The sequence below is a fragment of the Amborella trichopoda genome, chromosome 8 (genome assembly GCF_054954075.1).
Source record: "Amborella trichopoda isolate Santa Cruz 75 chromosome 8, AtrichopodaSantaCruz75HAP2 v2.0, whole genome shotgun sequence".
In the NCBI taxonomy this organism is placed as follows: Eukaryota; Viridiplantae; Streptophyta; class Magnoliopsida; order Amborellales; family Amborellaceae; genus Amborella; species Amborella trichopoda.
Genome location: NC_142343.1, coordinates 39052125 through 39072460, shown reverse-complemented (window position 1 = coordinate 39072460; position 20336 = coordinate 39052125). Strand labels below are relative to the sequence as shown.

Here is a 20336-nt window from a genome sequence, read left to right as displayed (position 1 = left end):
TACCAAATTCTTACAGTGAAAGAGCAATGAATGAGAAGGTGTTCACCAGATTTCCTATCAGCTTTACATAGTAAACAAACATTCGGCAAAATTTTTCCCCTTTTGATCAAATTATCAATGGTCAATATCTTGTTCAATGATGCCAGCCAAATAAAGGCTTAAACTTTATGCGAAATGGGTCATTTTCAAATTTGAGCAATATGAAGATAAGATCATCTCCACTAATCATTAAAGAGGAGTTTGTAACACGATTTAATAGAGAACACCCCATCACTTTTGATCTCCCAAATAATTTCGTCCTCTGCATTCATTGAGATATAGGCTCTATCCAATTGCTCCATTAAAGCACACCATTGGGATAAAAGGACATTGCTCAAACAACTATATGCTAGAGAAATATTCCATGACGTAAGAGGACCCCTTAGTTCTAAAGCTTCATTAACTTTCAGATTAGGTTGGGTTACTATCCCATATAACTCAGGAAAAACCAATTTCAATGGGTAATCCCCCAACCATTTATGATGCCAAAAAGAAACTTGGCTACCACAGCCTATATTTCATCTAGAGTAGCTCGACACAATCGGCATACAACTATAAATTGTCTTCCAAACCTGAGACACCTCTTTTTATAATCCATTTCAAAGCCAATCATTAATCTATCAATCCCATACTTTGCTAAAAGAACTTTGAACCAAATGTGATTTTTCAAATGCAAACTGCGCCACCAGTATTTGCACATAAGCGCTTAGTTAACCATTATTATCCTTCTTATGCCCAAACCCCTTTCTTTCTTCGGAGTACAAACTATATCCCATCTTAGCAAATGAAATTTCCTCTTATCGATAATGGAACCCCAAAGAAAATCATTCATCATTTTTTTAATTTATTTGCAATCGAAGCAGGCATATTAATCAATGACATTTGATGAACCGAAAGATTAGTTAAGCACGATCTCAACATAATCACCCTCCCACCCAACGACAAATATTTGTGTTTCCAAATATCCAATTTGACTTGAACTCTTTCACGCACAATATCCCAAACTGCAATAGAAAGTTTCAAATCAGAAATGGGAAGACCAAGATAAGTAAGGGGAAACAAACCTACCTTACAACCCATCAAGTTTGCCAACTCCACTTTCACTTCCTCAGAGCAGTTAATACCAACTATATAAGACTTATGAAAATTAACTTTAAGGCCAAGAGTAACTTCACAAATTTTCACGAATCTTGCAATATTTGACACTTGGACAGCCTCCGCCTCACAGAAAATTAAGGTGTCATCAGCATATTGTAAATTGGAGATAAAAATATCAGAGTTAGGAATTTGAAACCCTATAAAATGACCCAAAATTTCCACCCTGCTTAACATCAAACTGAAACATTAAGTATAGATTCTAAAAAAAAACGGAGAGAGGATCCCCTTGACGAAATGATGCTATGCAAGAGTAATAGTTAATTATTGGATATCTTAACCAAGGTTGTATAAAATCTTAGCGTGGGAAGAGTACAAATAGGTCGGATCGGGTCGGCTCAGGTTGGGTTGAGTTTGGGCCAATTTCAATTTAAACTTGATCTAACTGGGTCCCATTTGGATCCAGAAGAGTTAGGTCTGGTCTAAATATGTATACATGCTGTGTGTGGAAAGAGAGACTTGGATGGACCCAAGTAGGATAATAGACCTAGACACAGAACTGTCAGGTCTAATATTCAAATCTAAAGCCAAATCTAGGTCGGATCCACAATTGGGTCAACCTCACTAGATTGCCACCCTAATCTCCTTTCCTTTGGGATTCGGGTTATTTTCGCGATAATCCAGTGAATACTTAGACTTTAAGGAGTCCTATATCTTATATAAATATTTTCCTTTAGAGAAAACATTTCACTGAGCTATTGAAGTTCTTGAAACTTGGCGGTTATTAGCCAAATGTTTCAAGCGGGATAGTGGGTGGATTGCTAATTAGCGATTCGGGTCGGTGTTGGTTAAGTCCAAATTGGTAATCCAAAAAAATGTTAAAAAGTAAATGAAATAAAATTAAAATTAAAATATGGGTTTACAAGGTGGTTATCTAAGGGGAAGTAAGAAAAGCTTTATATATATATATATATATATATATATATATATATATATATATATATATATATATATATATATATATATATATATATATATATATATATATGCGTTTTGTTAAGTTACACCACTTGTGGTGTAGACTCTTAAAGAGCTCGACCTTTTTAGACATTTAGATACACTTATCCTATATTATAGTATATATATATATATATATATATATATATATATATATATATATATATATATATATATATATATATATATATATATGCGTTTTGTTAAGTTACACCACTTGTGGTGTAGACCCTTAAAGTGCTCGACCTTTTTAGACATTTAGATACACTTATCCTATATTATAGTAACTTTTTGTTTTTGGGTATTTTAAGTACTTAGTTAAGGGTAAACTAAATTTTTTTCATAGAAACAAAAGCATTTATTAACAATAGTTGACAATGACATCATCGATATGGTGTGTGATATCATTCACATGATGCATTAGATGTTTCTAACTACTAATAGAATGCCACTATTTTTTTAATAAAAGTATTCCTTCTACCCTTATAAATGACCAAAAATGCCCCTGCTTGAAAAATTTTGTATTACAATTCAATGATATTTTATTGTCAAAAAATGTTGAGCACTTTAAGGGTCTACACTATTATATAGTGTAGCCAAATAAAACCCTATATATATATATATAAAGGAGGAATTTAGGGGAAGACCCGTACCACCATGAAACCAGTTCGGTTTTGATTGATTCTCATCTGATCAACAATCTAGATAAGAAATCATGGGGTTTTAAAACATTGATTACTAGATAGGAATCTTGGTTGAATAATTTTGCTTGATGTTGCTTGTGTTGTGATCCTTTTCAAGAATATTAGATAAGACTTTTCCCACAGGGCCAATTTGTACACCTGATTACTCAGCATATTGATGCTATGTGGATTTATTTGAAATCAAAACTTTCAAATCGACTTTCCCATTGCTAATATTAATTTATAAAGAAATTTATTTCGAACTTAAAAAGTGCTCCAAATCATTTCTTCTTCAAGATTGACTCTTGGCCATCCATCCACTCGTAGATGATCAGTTCTTTGAACGCTCAGATTTTTTTAAAAAAAATCTTTAAAATTTTTTTCCACTCTTAGGTGGATGGCTACTGTTTTCGCAAGAATTTGAGTCGATCTCCATAAGAGATCGACAAAAATTCTTGCAAAACAAGTTAAATTTTATAGATCCATAGAAAAAGTTTAGGACGCTCAAATTATAGATCTAAAATTATCCCAGATCCTATAGATCTTATCCTTTTCTAAATCTACTGGCGGTGCCAACTATAGATTCCACCTATTAGATGTTAAAAAGCTAAAAATTCTAACTTAAACATATAAACAAGGAAATAACCACAAAAAATAAAATAAAATAGAAAAACAAAGAAATAAATAAAAATAAAAGTAAATAAAAGAGAAAGAAAGATTATGTATCTGAAAAAACTAGAGTTGGCGCCATATCAAGCCTGTCCGGAAAAGTGTGGCACAACCTTTTCCGGCTTAAGCACCGCCCTGGCTCAAGAGACTCGCCCGACTTTTGGCGTTACCCCTATAGTCACTTGTGTTCCAGTCCGGGTTGACTCGGAAGTCGACCAGCTGAGATTTTGTGTTCCAGTCCGGGTTGACTCGGAAGATGACCAGCTGAGTATTTTAATAACTAATTTTTAGTCAACAATAGGGTCTTTTAGTATCTCTATAAGGTTTTTCCATATGCCTTTCTTTCCGGTAATCATCAGTTGTTATTACCTTTCCAGAATAGACTAATCCATCTCTCATGTAAAAAGTAATCAAAACTTCTCTTTACCAACAACATATTCACCTTTTTTTTTCTTGATGAGAATTATTCATAAGCGTTCACCATATTCCCTTTTAATCTTGATTCTTGATGAGCAATTACTCATCGGCATGCACCATTGTTCGCAAAATCAAACCGGAACGGTTAACAAAATATGGGCTTGGAAGTGGTTTAATCGGCCTAACCGATAAACCGATCGATTTGATCGCTCTAATCGGCAAGTCTTGAGCAGTCAAAAAAGTGTTAAAAAAAAAAAAAGCATAAAAAAAAAAAAAATCTACTAAAATATGAAAAACATATAAAGAATGATTAAAACAAAACTATTTCAAATGAAGTTGAAAATTAATGGAAAAAAAAAGATGGATTTTAACCCATTTTATATTTTTCCAAGAGCTATTTTTAAAATTTTCTAAAGAATATGGTAAAATATAAAAGTGAGTATTAATGACCAAATTTTTTTTAATCTTTACCATAATGTAAAGAATATTAAATATGCACTACAAATCAAATTCTTTATTTTTGAGAATTTTATATATTTTAAAAAAAATACCTGTTGATCACTAAAACAAACCAATAGCCAGTTCCGACCTAACCGCGGTTAACGGTTAGATCGGCCAGTTTTATGAACACTGGCATGCACCCATGAACTTCAAGCAAAAAGTTTATATAAGGCCTAGGCTTTACAAGGAAAGATACAACTGCACACCAAAACCCCGCCAAAAAAATGGAATTTTGGTTCAAGAAAACCCCTATGTTGATCGCCTCTACCTCAACAATCTAAAAAATAGAGAAAAAACATTTGATGCCTTAAACAAAATAACATTTGATGCCTTAAAACATTTTCAGGTGTTCACAGATCCACCATAACTACACCATTTTTGGAACTCTAGATTTCATAATCAGGGGCAATTATAGATTTCATGCCATAACGTTTCTAGTACCAGAAATGCATGCTTCGCGAGAGTTTTGAGGTGTGGGCCAAACACTATCCACGCCCAAACATAAATCCATACATCGCTTAAATGTCTTATCTAATTCACTCATTGATACAGATACTTTGCGCATGTATGTGTATATGAATTTGTACATGCATGTAGGGCCTCTCGCCCCAAAGAAACCACACACATGTGACATGCATAAACATTACATATGTCCATAAACATGCACAAATACATACATAAAAATCTATACACACATCTACATACACATCTCCATTTATGCAAACATATATTTAGTGATAGAGTACAAGAAGCAACCAAAAATCATTCCAGAGAGGAAGCTTTTTATGCCATAACATATGTTGGGAAGGGCAATATTACATAAACAAAGTTGGAATAAGCATACAAAGGTAAAACACATCCTAAACCACCATACCAACACAAAATTGGAAGCAGCACCTGCAAAAGCTATCTCCGGAAAAGCTGTGCTAGTGAACCATTATCAGCCATGGATGAGAGGATATCAGCACCTCCAACCAATTCCCCTTTCACAAACACTTGTGGGAAAGTTGGCCAATTGCTATACATCTTCAGTGTCTCCCTAAGCCCTGAATTGTACTCCTCGTCGAGCACATCCACTGACTCATAATCCACCCCGGCCTCATTCAATATGCCCACTACTCTTTGTGAGAACCCACACAGAGGAGAAGATCTAGACCCTTTTATGAAAACCACCACCTCATTTTCTTTAACCAATTGGTCGATAAGCTCCTCCAATGGGACTGTCAATTGAACATGGCGACCAGGTGTCAATCGCAAGTCTGGTTTTTGTCGAGGCCTTCGAACCCATGTCGTGTTGCCAGACTCATTACCAGGAGGTACTTTGCCAACTGATGAGATGCGCTCTTCCATCCATGACTTCCAAGCATTAGTTAAAGCAGCACGGTCTGGGTCATCCACCACACCAAACTGCAGGAAACTAAAAGATTCAATGGAGGACCAAACCAATTTCCACTTTCCCAGAACTTACAGAGTTTTTTAATTGTTAGAGGGTTGATGGTAAGCAGTAGAAAAAAGTATTCTAAACATTAGTCCAGCAATCTAAGGGATGTACCAAGCAAATTAACAAAAACAAAACCATAGCGGTAGTTTAGGAAAAAGTAATGCTTACTATATTAAGCAAAAAAATCTAAGAATTAAGGTGGTTGGATTTGAAAGGAAAAAAAGGAGGGAAAAAATAAGTATAAGTCTGTTTTTACTGCAATGGCCCAGCACCAGGTAATCATATTCTCATAAACAGTAAAACACATAAGAGAACCACATCCCCCACCCACAAACACACATGAAAAGAGGAGTACCATACCTACATTTTCCAAGGTACTAAATAGCAGGATAGCACCAAGCATTCATGAGATAATTCCCCATACCCTTAAATACGAAGTGTTACACCCTCATCAGTTCAGTTGCTCATTTCAACTGTGCCCCCATTCTCTAAGAATTGATGAGAAGCATTACCAACACATTGCAAACAGTCGTTCTTCAATGGCGATTCAATAGCCATGAGGGCCTATATATATAGGGAAAGTATATAATGAGATCATTTACCTTTGGTACAAAGTGGTCACAATTGATCTTGATCATTGGATGTGAAATTGGGTGGCTGCATTTATTTCATTGATCAAGCTCAAATTCAAAAGAAATTTTCTCAAACCTTGTGAAACACCCAAGCAATCAGATTTCACATCGGATGGTTATAAATAATTGTGACCTCCCTATACCCAAGGTAAATGGTCTCATTGTATACAATCCTGTGTATATATATATATATATATATATATATGTGCAGCCTAGCTTAGATAAGCTAAATGCGCTAATAGCCCAGATTGAATCTGGGCCGATCTGACGATCACGGATGTCCGGTAGTGTTTGAATTTTAATTTTTTCTACAAATCTAATCACTTGAAATTTTAGGTGTATGTTCTTCTCATCAAGTCGCACCTAATAAAAACATAAAAAAAATTATCCTCAAAAAATAATTAACCAAAATACCCCCGAAACTTTACAGGGGTATTTTGGTCAATTTTTTTAATGTAAAATATTTTTTTAAATATTTTTCAAATATTCACCTATTTTTTATGAACACACACCTAAAATTTCAAGTGATTTGGATTTGTAGAAAAAAAATTAAAATTCAAACACTACCGGACATCCGTGATCGTTAAATCGGCCTAGATTCAATCTAGGCCGTTGGCACATTTAGCTTATATAAGCTAAGCTGCGCACCCGCACCCTTTTCCTATATATATATAATGATCTCATTTAGTAGCCTATGCACTAATAAAGGGACACTAGATCATAGGAGGGGGTCAAGAGTTAAAATTTGTCCCCCCTAGGAAAGAACTAATCCATGTCCATATCAAAAACCATAAGTTAAAATAAATTTAAAAGCAAAACAACTTTTGAAAGCAACCGAAATCAAATCAGCCTCATGCAACTCACAATGAGCATCTTGTTCTGATGAAGCCTAAGACTAATAAGATTCCACCTATTTAAAACTAAGATATATGTTCTCGAAGGAAGAAGAGAAGAAATGTAACCACATAGATTTCTTTTTTAATGAGTGAAGGAACAATAGGAAATTAAACAGATAAATTTCTAAAGTTAAAACCACCCAGAAAAGAAAAAAAGGAAAGTAATTGGAAGACATGTCCTTTTCCACAATATTCACATAGTTCCTTGCATCAGGAAGGTGACTGTCAGACCTTTTCACCAGGAAATCCGTATGACAATCATCCCCAACCCAATTACAAGGAAAAGATGTTGCCTCATAGAGACAGGCGACCGCCCTTTTGACCTCCAAACATTCACTCTTTGCACAACAAGGGCTTTTTATATGCAATAATCATTGTAAAGAAACACAGCAGATCCAATTTCTCATGAAATTTGTGGGCCAATAGAACCATGGAGCATGACAAAAAGAGAAAAGAAAATAAATTGCTATAGTTGGCATTTCATCCCATATTTGCCACATTTACATAAGGAAAAAGTTCATGTAAGGTTGAAACCTTATTTGTAGAAGTCATCATCATCATCCAAGCCATATCCCAGTTATTTGGAGTCAGCTAACCTTATTTGTAGAATTAAGATTGTGTGATCTACACTGTCCATTTTATTTACACGGTGTAGATTCGATGCTTATATTAAGATACATACCATTGATTGACACTGTCTTAGAAGATGTGTCAAATCTACATCATCCAACTAAAATAGATAGTGTAGAATGCCAAAGTTGTCACGTTGTATAACCTCGCCCTTTACACAAGGACATTGGATTCTCCATATTGTCCAGTTATGATAACTGCATTTAGCAGACAAGTATAACCAAACCTTTGCCCAGTGATTAAGAACTACCTTTCACTTTTCTAATAAATACATTTAGTAATGAAAATGAAAGAGTCACAATTATCCAACATCCATATTTCTCTTGGGATGGGAGTTGTATGGTTAATGATGCTTCTTTTTCTGGCAATCGCCCCATCATTTCTAGCTTGAGTAGAAGACCTTTCATTCCATGAGACACTGTCAAAGTTCCCATATATGATTAGATATGATACTATTCTTCTAGTGATGCTATAGTACTTTGCAATGCCAATTACTTAACTAGACAGGAAAAAAAGAACATGAAAGTCAGATTCCTTCGGTTGTGCATCACTCCCTAGATTTCATTACCCACATCAAAATCACATACCAGATTGAAGTTCGAAGTCCATGCTTCTCATCCAAAGTTTACCATGAACATCAGATGACCTTGCTATTAAGAGCAAGCATCATATCGACTACGGAAAAACCATATCTCATTCGCCCATAGCTGTTCATTGAAAAAAGTGATGGTGAGGGAGAAAGCACCGAACCCACCATTGACGTACAATCTCGTTCTCTCTCAAACATCCATTACTCCGATAGGCGGTTAAGACCCATGGAGTTAGAATACTTTCCCTATTGCTAGTATTGTTAAGATCCCTTTCTGATAGAAATGGTTTCCCATAATTTCCTTTCCTAAACAAAATCCTTTCCATGGCATCGACCCATTCATCCTAACTCCCAGCTCCCCCTTGAAATCCATTTTTTTCTCAAGTGCATGCATCTTGATGTCGAGATGATCAATTTAAGTATATTTGGGCATCAAAACAACGTCTTCTAGTGAAATTTTTGAGGTAAGCTCTAATTTGATTGTTTAGAGCCTAGGCTCTATATAAACTTATCCCTTTATAGAATTGATTTCTATACTTATTTTAGTTTTTGTTATTTTAATTATTGTTAACAAAAATTTGGCTTTTTTTTGTTTGAGGTTTGGGGGATGTTTTGGCTTGTAAATGACCCAGCCGACTCCCCTTGGAACTGGCCTAGTAACTCCACTCTAGCCAGGCCGAGTCCTAGTCTCGAGCCTAGTTTTATAATCACTGTTCAATACAAATGCAACATAGTTCTTCAAAAGAAAATTCCCATCGATAAGAAATAGTCATCATAAAATCCTTCACATCCTGAAAGCGCAAACCATACAAAAATGAAAAATAAACTACTAGGAAAAAATATATCTATGTGACTACCCTAAAACATCAGTGTTTTCAACTTTCAATTACAATGATGGAAACCCAAATGATTTTTTCTTCTTTTTTAGATTATTAAATGTCATAACAGTTTTGGCTACAAAGAGAAAAATCTTTCATGCCATTATTTAAAGGACCACAAAAGTAACATCAAATTTGGGAAACCCCAAAATCTTAGAAAAAATTAGGGCAGCGGAATTCAGATGAGCCATATATATCAACAAAAAAATAAAAAATTGAGAAATTACTAAAAAAAAAATCTAAGAAATCCAAAAAACAGCAGAGAGGCCATTAAAATCAACAAAAATCCTACCTTTACAGAAAAACAGAGCTCTGGAAGAGCTTTCTTGTGAGCAGCAACACTAGCAGCGATACTACGAGAGATTCCAATGAACTGAAGGTGTGAATCCTTATCAAACACTGCATACACACCAGAATCAGAGGGGAATTTTCCTAAAAATTCTCCCTCTTCACCGGAAACAGGGAAGGCCTGGGTCTCGGAGAGTTTTTGGAGAGAGAAAACCAGAGTGAGAGAAGCACGCTTTCTTAGCTTGGATGAAGCATGGGGTGAAGAGAGAGAAAGAGGCTTTGAAAGAAGATTGAAATGAAGAGCTTGGGGTGATGCAGAGGAGAGAGAGTAAGATTTGAGAGAAGGGATCAGTCGAGAGCAGAGAGGTGCTCTGAGCGCAGTAGCCATGATTTTCTGAGGCTCGTCCATGGGAGGTAGAGTGAAGGTTGAACCAGGAAAAATATTAAAAAAAAAAAAGCCCACAGACATGCTGCTCTCGCGAGAGCATACTCTTCATTTGCTCCCTCGCGCTAGTATGAAGGTAGGAATATTTTTTGGGGCAAATTTGTTGGGTATGATGCCTGGAGCATAAGAATCAACGTCAAGTTTTCAAGTCCCATAATTTTTTTTTGAGATTGTAATTATTGTAGATAATGTCATTGTTTACTTTTGATACAATAATGTCACAATTATTTATAATCATCTAATAACTTAAAGTGTGTCATCGGTTCGAAAAAAATTTCTTTTGAACATTGAGCTTAGTCAATGAAAAAAATAAAACTACCTAATTTCGCATCTCATGGCCAACATTAATTGTGACCATCTTGTAACAATGATAAATACACTCATCGTATGCTTTTCCTTTTCTATACACTTGTAAAATGTAATAATATGGGATTGAACAAGGAATGTTCAATTTTTATAGATTAAGATCTAGGCGTTAAACAACTCAAAATGTAATTTTTTTTATTTAAAAAATATCTAGATTCTAAGATCCCAATAACTCAAAGAAAAATAATAATTTTTCATCTAGATTCTAAAATCCCAATAACTCAAAGAAAAATAACAATCTTTCAAAATATCTCTTTTATCGAGGGACTTAATATATAGTATGCTCCCACATAAGCATGCTCTATATAATCTCTAAATATACGAGGTGATTAAAAGTGCATGATATCTTCTTCACCGTCTATCGCTTCGGCAAACAGTCAAAGGTTTTTGGAAATGTATACAATAATATCGTTTATTTTTTATACAGAGAAGTTACAATCTAGCGAGATTTGAAAACGGGTCGTTGAGGATGTGTCATCACTTACAAACAAAATTTAAAATAAATTTTTTTATTTATTGTAATACATTTTCATTTATTAGATTTCAAGCCCAATGGATAAACGTGGTTTATGGCCTCCTTATACCAAAACTAAATGATCTCCATATGATTTATATATGGCAATTGATAAGTGGCACTTCACTTGAATGGCTGTATGCAAGATTTAAAGGGGCATCTATTTGGGTGATTTTTGTATCATCATGTTTCAAAAGGCAGTAGGCAACATTTAAAGGGATATCTATATGGGTGATTTTTGTATCATCATGTTTCAAAAGAACTCGAGAGATACCAAACATAGCTTAGTCGTGATAGAAACAAAATTAACCGTGCCAAAAGTAACACACTTGCAAGAAGCAATTTATATGCTTTCCCAAATAGCCCCATTAGGTCATAATGACCGAGGCCTATGGATAAAAGGGAAAAACCCAAGTTTCGGATATATCAAAGGCCAGTTAGACTTAAGTCTCTCCAAAATGAGCCATAACCCTGGTGAATGTGTATACAATCCCATGATGGATCAATTTCATAGCACTATGTGCTAGAATCAACTAAGAAGCTCATAATTTTGATTGGATTTCGAGCAAAGTATAGTACTACAAGGCCGTGACCATGGCGAGTTTATGCACATTTTATGTTTTAATGAAAATATTCAAGTTTCAGGGCATATACACTTTTAGATGGATGAATTTTTTACTTTCCGGGTCCACCCACCCACCCATTGTTGATCAAACAGTACTAACGTGGTGTTTGATAACTTTCACTGCAGTTTTTTTGGGAAAATCTATGATGCGAACTTTCTTAGATTCTCAAAACAGATGAAAATTGGTGGCCTAAAAACTGGGGACCCCGTTCGATTTTTTACTGTTCCTAAATAGGTGATAACTATATTATCAAGAAAGTCATGCACTTTTACCGTTTTACGCAGTTATCAAACGCCCCCTCGGAAGATATTGCTAATTGTAGATTGAAAAAGTGTCCCTTGGTCAAATATGGAGAAACTCAGCCTACGGAATAATACCTATTTCATATTTTATATTTTGAGTAATCATCATGTGAGTTTTATCCCGACTATTTGGGGTCAGCTATATATCATATTTTGAGGTGAGTCTGAATAAATCATGCCCAAACCTTGATACTGATGCCATGTAGGTAGAGCTAGTTGTATGATGGTTACCCAACTCAAATTTTAGAAAATAACTCATTAAATGGGATAACTCATGGTTAGAATCAACATGCTACTGTAGTTGTAGCAAAAGATTGCCCACAGCTATATCAGTCATTAGATGCTCATGATATAACTTTGAAATTATTTTCTAACATACCCTTTAGTGCTTATCAAATTATGACATGAACATACATGTGTTAGTCCATCGACTTAACGATTTTAAGAAATGTATGCAATAAGACAATTTACCTTTGATATACGGAGGTCACAATCACTTATAACCATCCGATCTAAAATATGATAGCTTAGGTCTATTATAAATTTCAAGAAAATTTCTTTTGAAGTTTGAGCTTGGTCATTGGAATAAATGCAACCATCCAATTTCACATTCAAAGGTCAAGATGAATTGTGACCACCTACTACCAAAAAGCAAGGTACATGGGCATAGAAGGTCCCATTATTTCTTGCTTTTTATCGCATATGTACTATGTAAGTGTGGGCAATCAATTGATCAAAGGGACTTCATCTTAAAAATGGTGTTGGATATAAATTATCACAGCATGTACGAGTGACTTAGGACTTTTCTTGCCTAGTAATATAAAAAGTTGCAACCTTAAAACTTTTCTTGCCTAGTAATATAAAAAGTTGCAACCTTAAAATGTAGAATTAAGGTGCACTTAAAAAATTCAACATAAAAGGTTGTTTTGATGTTGAAAAACTCTCTAATTGATCATCTCGACATTGAGATATATAAATATGAAAAGAAAAAGATTTCAAGTCATAAAAATAGTATTATAGTAACACATTATTTGGACCGCCCATTTTCAAGATTTTCAATTATTTATAGATCAACTTGATTTGAACCATTTTCGGAGTTTAAGACTTTTTATTAACAATTAAAATAGATTCTCAAACCATCCTAAGAATTTTTTACACCAAAATTATATTTATGATTAAATTTGGAGGTGCACCTTAATTATAATGAATCATTTTCTTGACGGATCTGGCTTTCTTTTCTTGATACTCATCTTCAGATCTAAAGACTTGCTTGGTTGTTTGATCGATTCAAGCTAATTCGGGTCATTCTCTCTTTGGTTTAATTGCAAACAAAATCGGATCTCTGTCAATACCATTTCGTATTTTTTGCTGTCACCATTTTTCTAGGTGTGAACATATACAGCAAATGTGAATATATATAGCAACCTGCACCCTTCGTCATAACCAAATATTGCATTGATACAATGCACTATTGTACATTAAAAATATATAGAAACCGTATCTAACATATTGAAACCGATCCAAACCTGATTTAAATAACCGATCCAATGATTGGACACGGATTTTGGGTAAAAGATCCTACCCATCAATCCGAGTTCTGAAAAACTGAACTAAATTCGTTGAATTTAAAGGCTATTTCAACTCCCTTGTAAAATATAGGCAACTTTTATTTATTTATTTATTTTTATTTTTTTTGAAAGTGTGGACTGTGGGAAGGCCAGGAATATGGGATAGCTATCCTGTGAAAGCCACAAATGATGAGGGTTAGATTTGCAAATACTTCACAAGTCGGGGCAAATTTTAAGAACTTCCCTGGATAAAATAAGATATCATAGTACAAGCTGTCAATATAAATTTATGTGTGCATGATTGCCCCACAATAATTGAATTGGGAAGCATGTTGCCATAATTGAGTTAAATTCATTGTTATCCCATTATTTCAAATGATCGGAGTTAATTATTCTTTCCCAATAGCCCTTAAGAGAGGCACCAATTGTCAGATCCTTAGTGACAATGTTTTAATTGGGATATCATTGAGTGAACTCTATTCATTAGTAATTTATTGGTAACTTATTGGACATTTAAAATATTTAAAAACATTTAGTCTATGAATTTTTTATAAATAATAACTAAATACCAACATGAAACAAATACTTTTGTATAAAAAATCCCATATTCCTGGCCGGTTGGACCTTCTATTTTTTATGTTTACCACGGATAAAAGGAAATTGTTTTCTTAGGTAATTCTTTTACTTGAGCCATAAAAAATAAAAAATTAAAAAGAGGGAAAAAATTTGTACATAGATAAAGTCCTAAACAATCAAATTAAGGCGCACCTCAAAAATTCACTAGAAGGGTTGCTTTGATGCTCAAAAATCCTCAAATCGATCATCTTTTACCTCAAGATGTATAGACATGAGAAAGAATAGATTTCCAGTATGGAAATAATGTTTTTTGTAATGTATTTTTCGGACCGTCTGTTTTTAATATTGTTAAGTGTTTATAGATCTGCTCGATCTACACTAATTTTAAAACTTTAAATTTTATAATTAGATATGAAGTAAATTTTAAAGCCATCGCAAATATTTCCAGCATTGAAACAACGACACTATTTGAAGGTCCACCTTGATGGTTCGTAGCCTCACCCTTATACAAACCACACCAGAAAAAAAAAAAAAAAAGCACTTTATCAAATACACACGAGAGGTCAAGTATTTAACATTTTTGCCATATCTTTTAGTTCAATTTTAAAATACTCATCCAGATTTGTAATGGTTGAAAAGGGGCAAATTCTTAACTCCTTGAAACTTTAGGTATATTTTTGCTAGATTTTCAAAAGACAAATTATCTTTATGCAGAAACTAGCGATCAATTATAAATCATTGAATATTGGCAAATTTATTTATTTTAGGCAGGTGGGCAATTTAAATCAAACCCAACACTATTGGGAAGATTAAAATTTATTTTTTTAGGTCGGTAGGCAATTTAAATCAAACCCAATAATATTGGGAATATTAACAAAACGATTTTATAGGGTAGCTCTTACTTATCGCGATAATTTTGAATTATCGGGATAATACCGCCTTTTTAAGAAAAATATGATAATGTCATATTTTCAACCATGACCATCGTTAAACTTATATATTGGAAGAAAGAGAAATGAAGCGGATATATTAATTTGGAAAGAAACGAAGATTGAACTTAAATGGGCTGGGTCTAGGCCCTTATCCCCATAGCGCCGCATCAGGCTGAGTCAAAACAAAAAAAAGTAGAAAACATACAGGGAAAAGCAAGAATAAAAGAGGTCCGGAGCGAACCAGGCCTGCAATGGCCCTAGCTCGGCCCTCGGGCCACAGTTCGTGGCTCAAGCCCTACCTTTTTTATAGTCAAGCTGATCGAGCCCGGCCCATTACCAGCCCTATGCATCTTTTGAGCCACAAAATCATGAGTAAAGCAAAAATACATCTAAAACCCTTTCCAAAACAAGATTTTAGAAGGCATATAAATCCCTTTCTAAAATAATATTCTAACTTTTTGAAAGGGGGCTTCATCCCTTTGTAAAACAAGATTCTGGAATGCATCTAAATCCCTTTCTAAAAGAAGATTCGGACTTTTTGAAAGGGGGACCATTTGAGCAAATGGGACATTGTTCAACTCCTTCACATTCAATTAATTTGTCGAAATACACCAAGATACATTTTACCATGTGTTTCGATTTAATTTAGAAATTGCTTTTAAATCGACGTGCTTTTAATTTTAGTATAATATTAAATAGTTGGAGACTATTAAATAGTCGAAAATAAAATATATTTTGATAAATTTTCTATATATAATAATATTAAGTGGGAGAGATGGGGCATTGGTGAATGGATAGAATGATGAATAATTGTCATGCGGGTTGGCCTGCATTTCTACAATATGCGGTTCATAGGTATAAAGCATCCATTTTAAATCTGAATGTAAATAGGTGGTCCATTTAAAAACAATTGTAACTAACGGTATAAATATTTTTTTAATATAATTATTATTTATAACTTTCTTTTTGGAAAAAATTACAAAGAAACTCCAATACTACACTTTCTATGCAACTTACCCACAATGTAACTTTTTATCTCACTTTCGCCCCCCCAAAATACACTTTATACTCAAATACCTCCCAACCAAAAAATAAATAAAAAAATAACTAAACTACTCTCCCTTACTTTTTACCTTATCCACGTCTCTCTTTCCTTTATCCCACCAAAATAGGGCTTTAGCACTGAGTAAGTGTGGTCCGACATTAGAACACTCTGGAGTCACAAGGCTCTGGTACTTTGTAAGTGCGGTTTGACAATAGAACACTCTGAAGTCAAGGGCTCCAGCATTATGTAAGTGCAGTCCAGCATTAAAACTTTTGGGATCACAGAGCTCCGACAGTTGCAAAAGGTGGTTCGGCAGTAGATACGACTGGAGTTATAGGGCTCCGACACTGTGTAAGTGTGGTCAGGCAATACAAATTCTGAAGTTACAGCGATCTGATAGTTACAAAGGGCGGTCTGGCAGTAGAAGTTATTGGATTCTAGGGCTCTGGTACTATGTAAAGGGCGGTACGCCAATACTCAATTTCGGTTCGGTAGTTGTCTAGTCCAACACTTAAGTTTCTGGAATAACCGGTTTGGCAATGCGATGGTGAGCTCCGGCAATGTGCTACTGGAGTCTGAAAGTCAACATCAAATCTAGCTAAAATGATTTTTGTGTATAGGAAGGGTATTTCCATTAAAAAAAAATGAATGTTTCCCTTGAGGGGTATTTGCATAGAAAGTCTGTTTTAGGGAAAAAAGTGAGAAAAAATTAAGTTGGCGGTAAGTTGCATAGAAAATATGGGATTGTTTTCTTTTTTTTTTAATTTTTCCCTTTTTCTTCATATTTATGATCTCCCTGTTAAAGATTATCTCTAAAAATTAGGATCAAATTATATTTAAAATATATATTTATTGCCAAGCCCCCATTTCTACAATATGCCGGCTGGCTGTATGCTAATCGTGTCCTAGAATAATTTGGTTAACTTTTTAGATAGAGAAAGGAGGGGTAGGATTAGGTTGAGTCCAACATTAATTATATTAATACAATCATTTATTTTGGCATAAGAAGATCAGAATTACATTGTTGGGTGGTTGAAGGTGTGGCACTACAAAACATAAAGTCTAATATAAAGTTTATTAAATATTATGTCACACTTCAATCTATCACAAAGTCCAAACAATCAAATTAGAGCCCACCTCAAAAATTTCACTAGCAGAGATTGTTTTGATGCTCAAATATCTTCGAATTAATCATCTCGACATCAAGATGCATAGGCATGAGAAAAAAATAGATTTCAAGTTTTGGAAATAGTGCATCTTGTGACACATTTTTGGACCGTCAATTTTTAAGATATTCAATTTTCACATATCCGCTCAATCTATACTATATTTGAAGCTTTAAATTTTATAATTACAGATGAAAATATATTTTAAGGCTATCATAAAGATTTTCAGTATTGAAACCACATTTCTCAACACTATTTGAAGATGCGTTTTACTTTGATTGTTTAGGGCCTCGGCTCTATACAAATTGTGTCCTTTTAAAAAGGAATGGTCACATAGCATATAATGATTATGAGTAATGATCATATGAGACCCTCCTATACTTATGTATGTAATACCCCAAATTATCACCATTAAATTTGACACATATCTCTAAAAAAGTTATCACATGGGTGTGAGACTTGACTTTTTTTAGAGATTTTCGACAAATTTAATGGTGATCCTTTGGAGTCCTACACACATGGGTGTAAGAAGGTATCATATAATCATTACCCAATGATTATATCTTAGAGTAATTCATAGGTAAACACAAAAAACCAAAAAAGGACAATATGAAATGAGCCCTTTTTGGGATAAATTACAAGGAAGGTCAAGAAACAGATATTTTTTTTATTTTTTCAAAAATTACTCTTTTGTTTGAGGATGCTATTCTCACAACTTTTTTTACTTTTTTTTTTTTTTAATAGTTTTTTGGTTAGTAGGGCTCAATTTAAAGAGCAGTTTGAGGTCCCCCAACTCTGACCACTTTTTTCTTCCACAAAAATTTGTGGTACTTATCTTCATATTGCCTTTTTTTTCTAAAAAAAAAAAAAAAAAAAAAAAACAAAAACAAAAACAAAGAGCAGTATGTAGAAGGGGACCTCAAGTGAGGTCCTCTTTAGAACTGATTACGGCAATCCATATTAATGAAAAAAAAAAAAAAAGAAAAAAAAGAAAAGAAAGACCGATGAGCAATTTTGTAAAGGAAAAAGTTTATACAAGGTTGCAATTTTAAAATGTAGAATTACATATGCGCCTCAAAAACCCATCGGAAAATATTGTTTTAACATTGAAAAACCATCTAATTGATCATCTCGACAACGATATATATGAATATGAAAAAAAAAATGTTTTTGAGTCTAAAAAATAGTGTATCTTGCAACATATTATCTAAACCGTCTATTTTTAAGATTTTCATATATTTATAGATATACTTGATTTTAATCACTTTTAAAGTTTAAAATTTTATAATTAAATATAAAATAAATTTTAAGATAATCCTGATATTTTTTACACCAACATTACATATTATGATTAAATTTGGAGATGCGCCTCAATTGGATTGTTTAAGGTAAACCACCCCTTTTGAAAAATGAAAAAGCCAAAAAACCAAAATGACTTTACGAAATAATGATGCGACAATTTTTGAAGAGACGACTTCGCTTGTAATAAACAACCTGAAATTCTCAGTTACGGCACGGGAAGCAAACAATGACTTGCTTCCCGTTATTCCTTTGAGGGCCCGCATGTAAAAGTTTAGTCAATCGCATTTATTTATTACATCAATATTTTTGATTATTTGAATATATTTTCAATCATGAACGCTTACGGATGATCTGTTCCCCCTTATTCCTCTTAGATTCTTCAAACTTCGAAGCCGAGTGATTTTCTCCCTAAGGAAAAGAAGAAGCTCGATTCCTCGCTCTGGTCTTTTCCAGAATAATATCCAGTACGAATACTGCCTTTTCATTCTGCTGGGCCCTAAATCTTTTGGGGTGTTAAATGGAGAATGGGGATTCTGTGGAGGGACACAAGCTCTGTACCCAGATGCAGTTGCAGGAATTTGCAGACAAATATGTGATAAAGCCCATTGATCCTGGTCCTTTTCGTCCTTTATCCATCAGCCGCTTCGATGGGGTCATTCAGGAGATCAGTAAGCTCTCTCTCTCTCTCTCTCTCGAATTTGCTCAATCTCGTTTTGTTTTGCCAATTTGAGTTTTATGGCTCGATTACATGTATCTGATGATCTCTTTCTCCTTCATTGTCTCTCATTTAATTCTGAAACTGGTAATTGAATCGCTTCTTCTGTGATTTACGGACCATTTTCACCACGAATCGTATCCTATTTTGCACAAAAAAATATGATTTTTACCTTATCCTTGCTCTCTCTCTCTCTCTCTCTTTCTCTCTCTCTCTCTCTCTATCTTCACACACACAAACACACGCACACTGAAAACTACTCTCTCTCTCTCTCTTTCTAACACACACAAACACAAACACACGCACACTGGAAATTTGAAAATTAACGGAGCGTTCATGGATGTAGTGATCACTGTTACCCAAACGGTGTATACATTCGAATTTTCATGCGAATTAGTGGAACTTTGACCACCTTTGTTTAAAACTTCAAATTTCAACTCAAAAGAATTGCCTGGAGAGTATTGTGGAACTTCGACCTTTGCCTAGGAACTTTGAACTCTGTTTAAAACTTCAAATTTCAACTCAAAAGAATTTGCCTAGAGACTATTGATGTGCTAGCATTGAAGGCTAAGTGATTTGCTTTTTCTGGTAGATCTTTTGTCGATCCATTTTTATTTGTGTTTCAGTTTCTTAGTTCTACATTCTATATGGATATTTTTATGCTAGTGCCCCTCTTTGTGCTAAGAAATCATTTCAAATGGTTATTTGACTAGTAAATGAGAAAAGAATGGGAAAGCTCAAACTTGCATAGTTTAAATTTAAACTTTGTTAGCAAACTATTCATTAAAAAACAAAAGTTAATTAGCATGATGAGATGATTAGGCAAATTTAATTACCCTTGCTCCACAAAATAGTTTAAAATTTAATTATAGCATGTTAGTCTGCTGCCTTACTGGGAAGGCCAGATTTTTGTCAGGTATGAATAAATGAAGGTGAAATCTCTTGAAAATAAAATTCCATTGGATAAATTATTGTATATTTATGCTTACTGTCAACATAGTTGT

General features: G+C 34.0%; 2 protein-coding genes across 26 annotated transcripts in view; one reads left to right on the top strand and one right to left on the bottom strand.

The window, feature by feature from the left end:
- Positions 1-5135: 5135 nt before the first annotated feature.
- Positions 5136-10337, bottom strand: CXIP2 (CAX-interacting protein 2). The gene is made up of 2 exons (XM_006843544.4): positions 9780-10337; positions 5136-5828 (listed from the first exon to the last, which is right to left on the bottom strand). Exons 1-2 carry the CDS (start codon positions 10242-10244, stop codon positions 5328-5330), a joined length of 966 nt encoding a protein of 321 aa, XP_006843607.4. The 5' UTR covers positions 10245-10337; the 3' UTR covers positions 5136-5327.
- Positions 10338-18787: 8450 nt separating this feature from the next.
- The window catches only part of SAC8 (SAC domain-containing protein 8), a 41768-nt gene continuing 40219 nt past the window's right edge, over positions 18788-20336 (top strand). For 13 of the 25 annotated variants that reach the window (XR_016060590.1, XR_016060589.1, XR_016060588.1 and 10 more), the window contains exon 1: positions 18891-19285. Coding sequence is in view for 10 of the 25 variants with exons in the window: in XM_088873623.1 (XP_088729749.1) it covers positions 19135-19285 (151 nt within the window). In the remaining 15 variants the exon portion in view is untranslated. The other 12 variants (XR_016060599.1, XR_016060598.1, XR_016060597.1 and 9 more) reach the window with 4 other exon arrangements.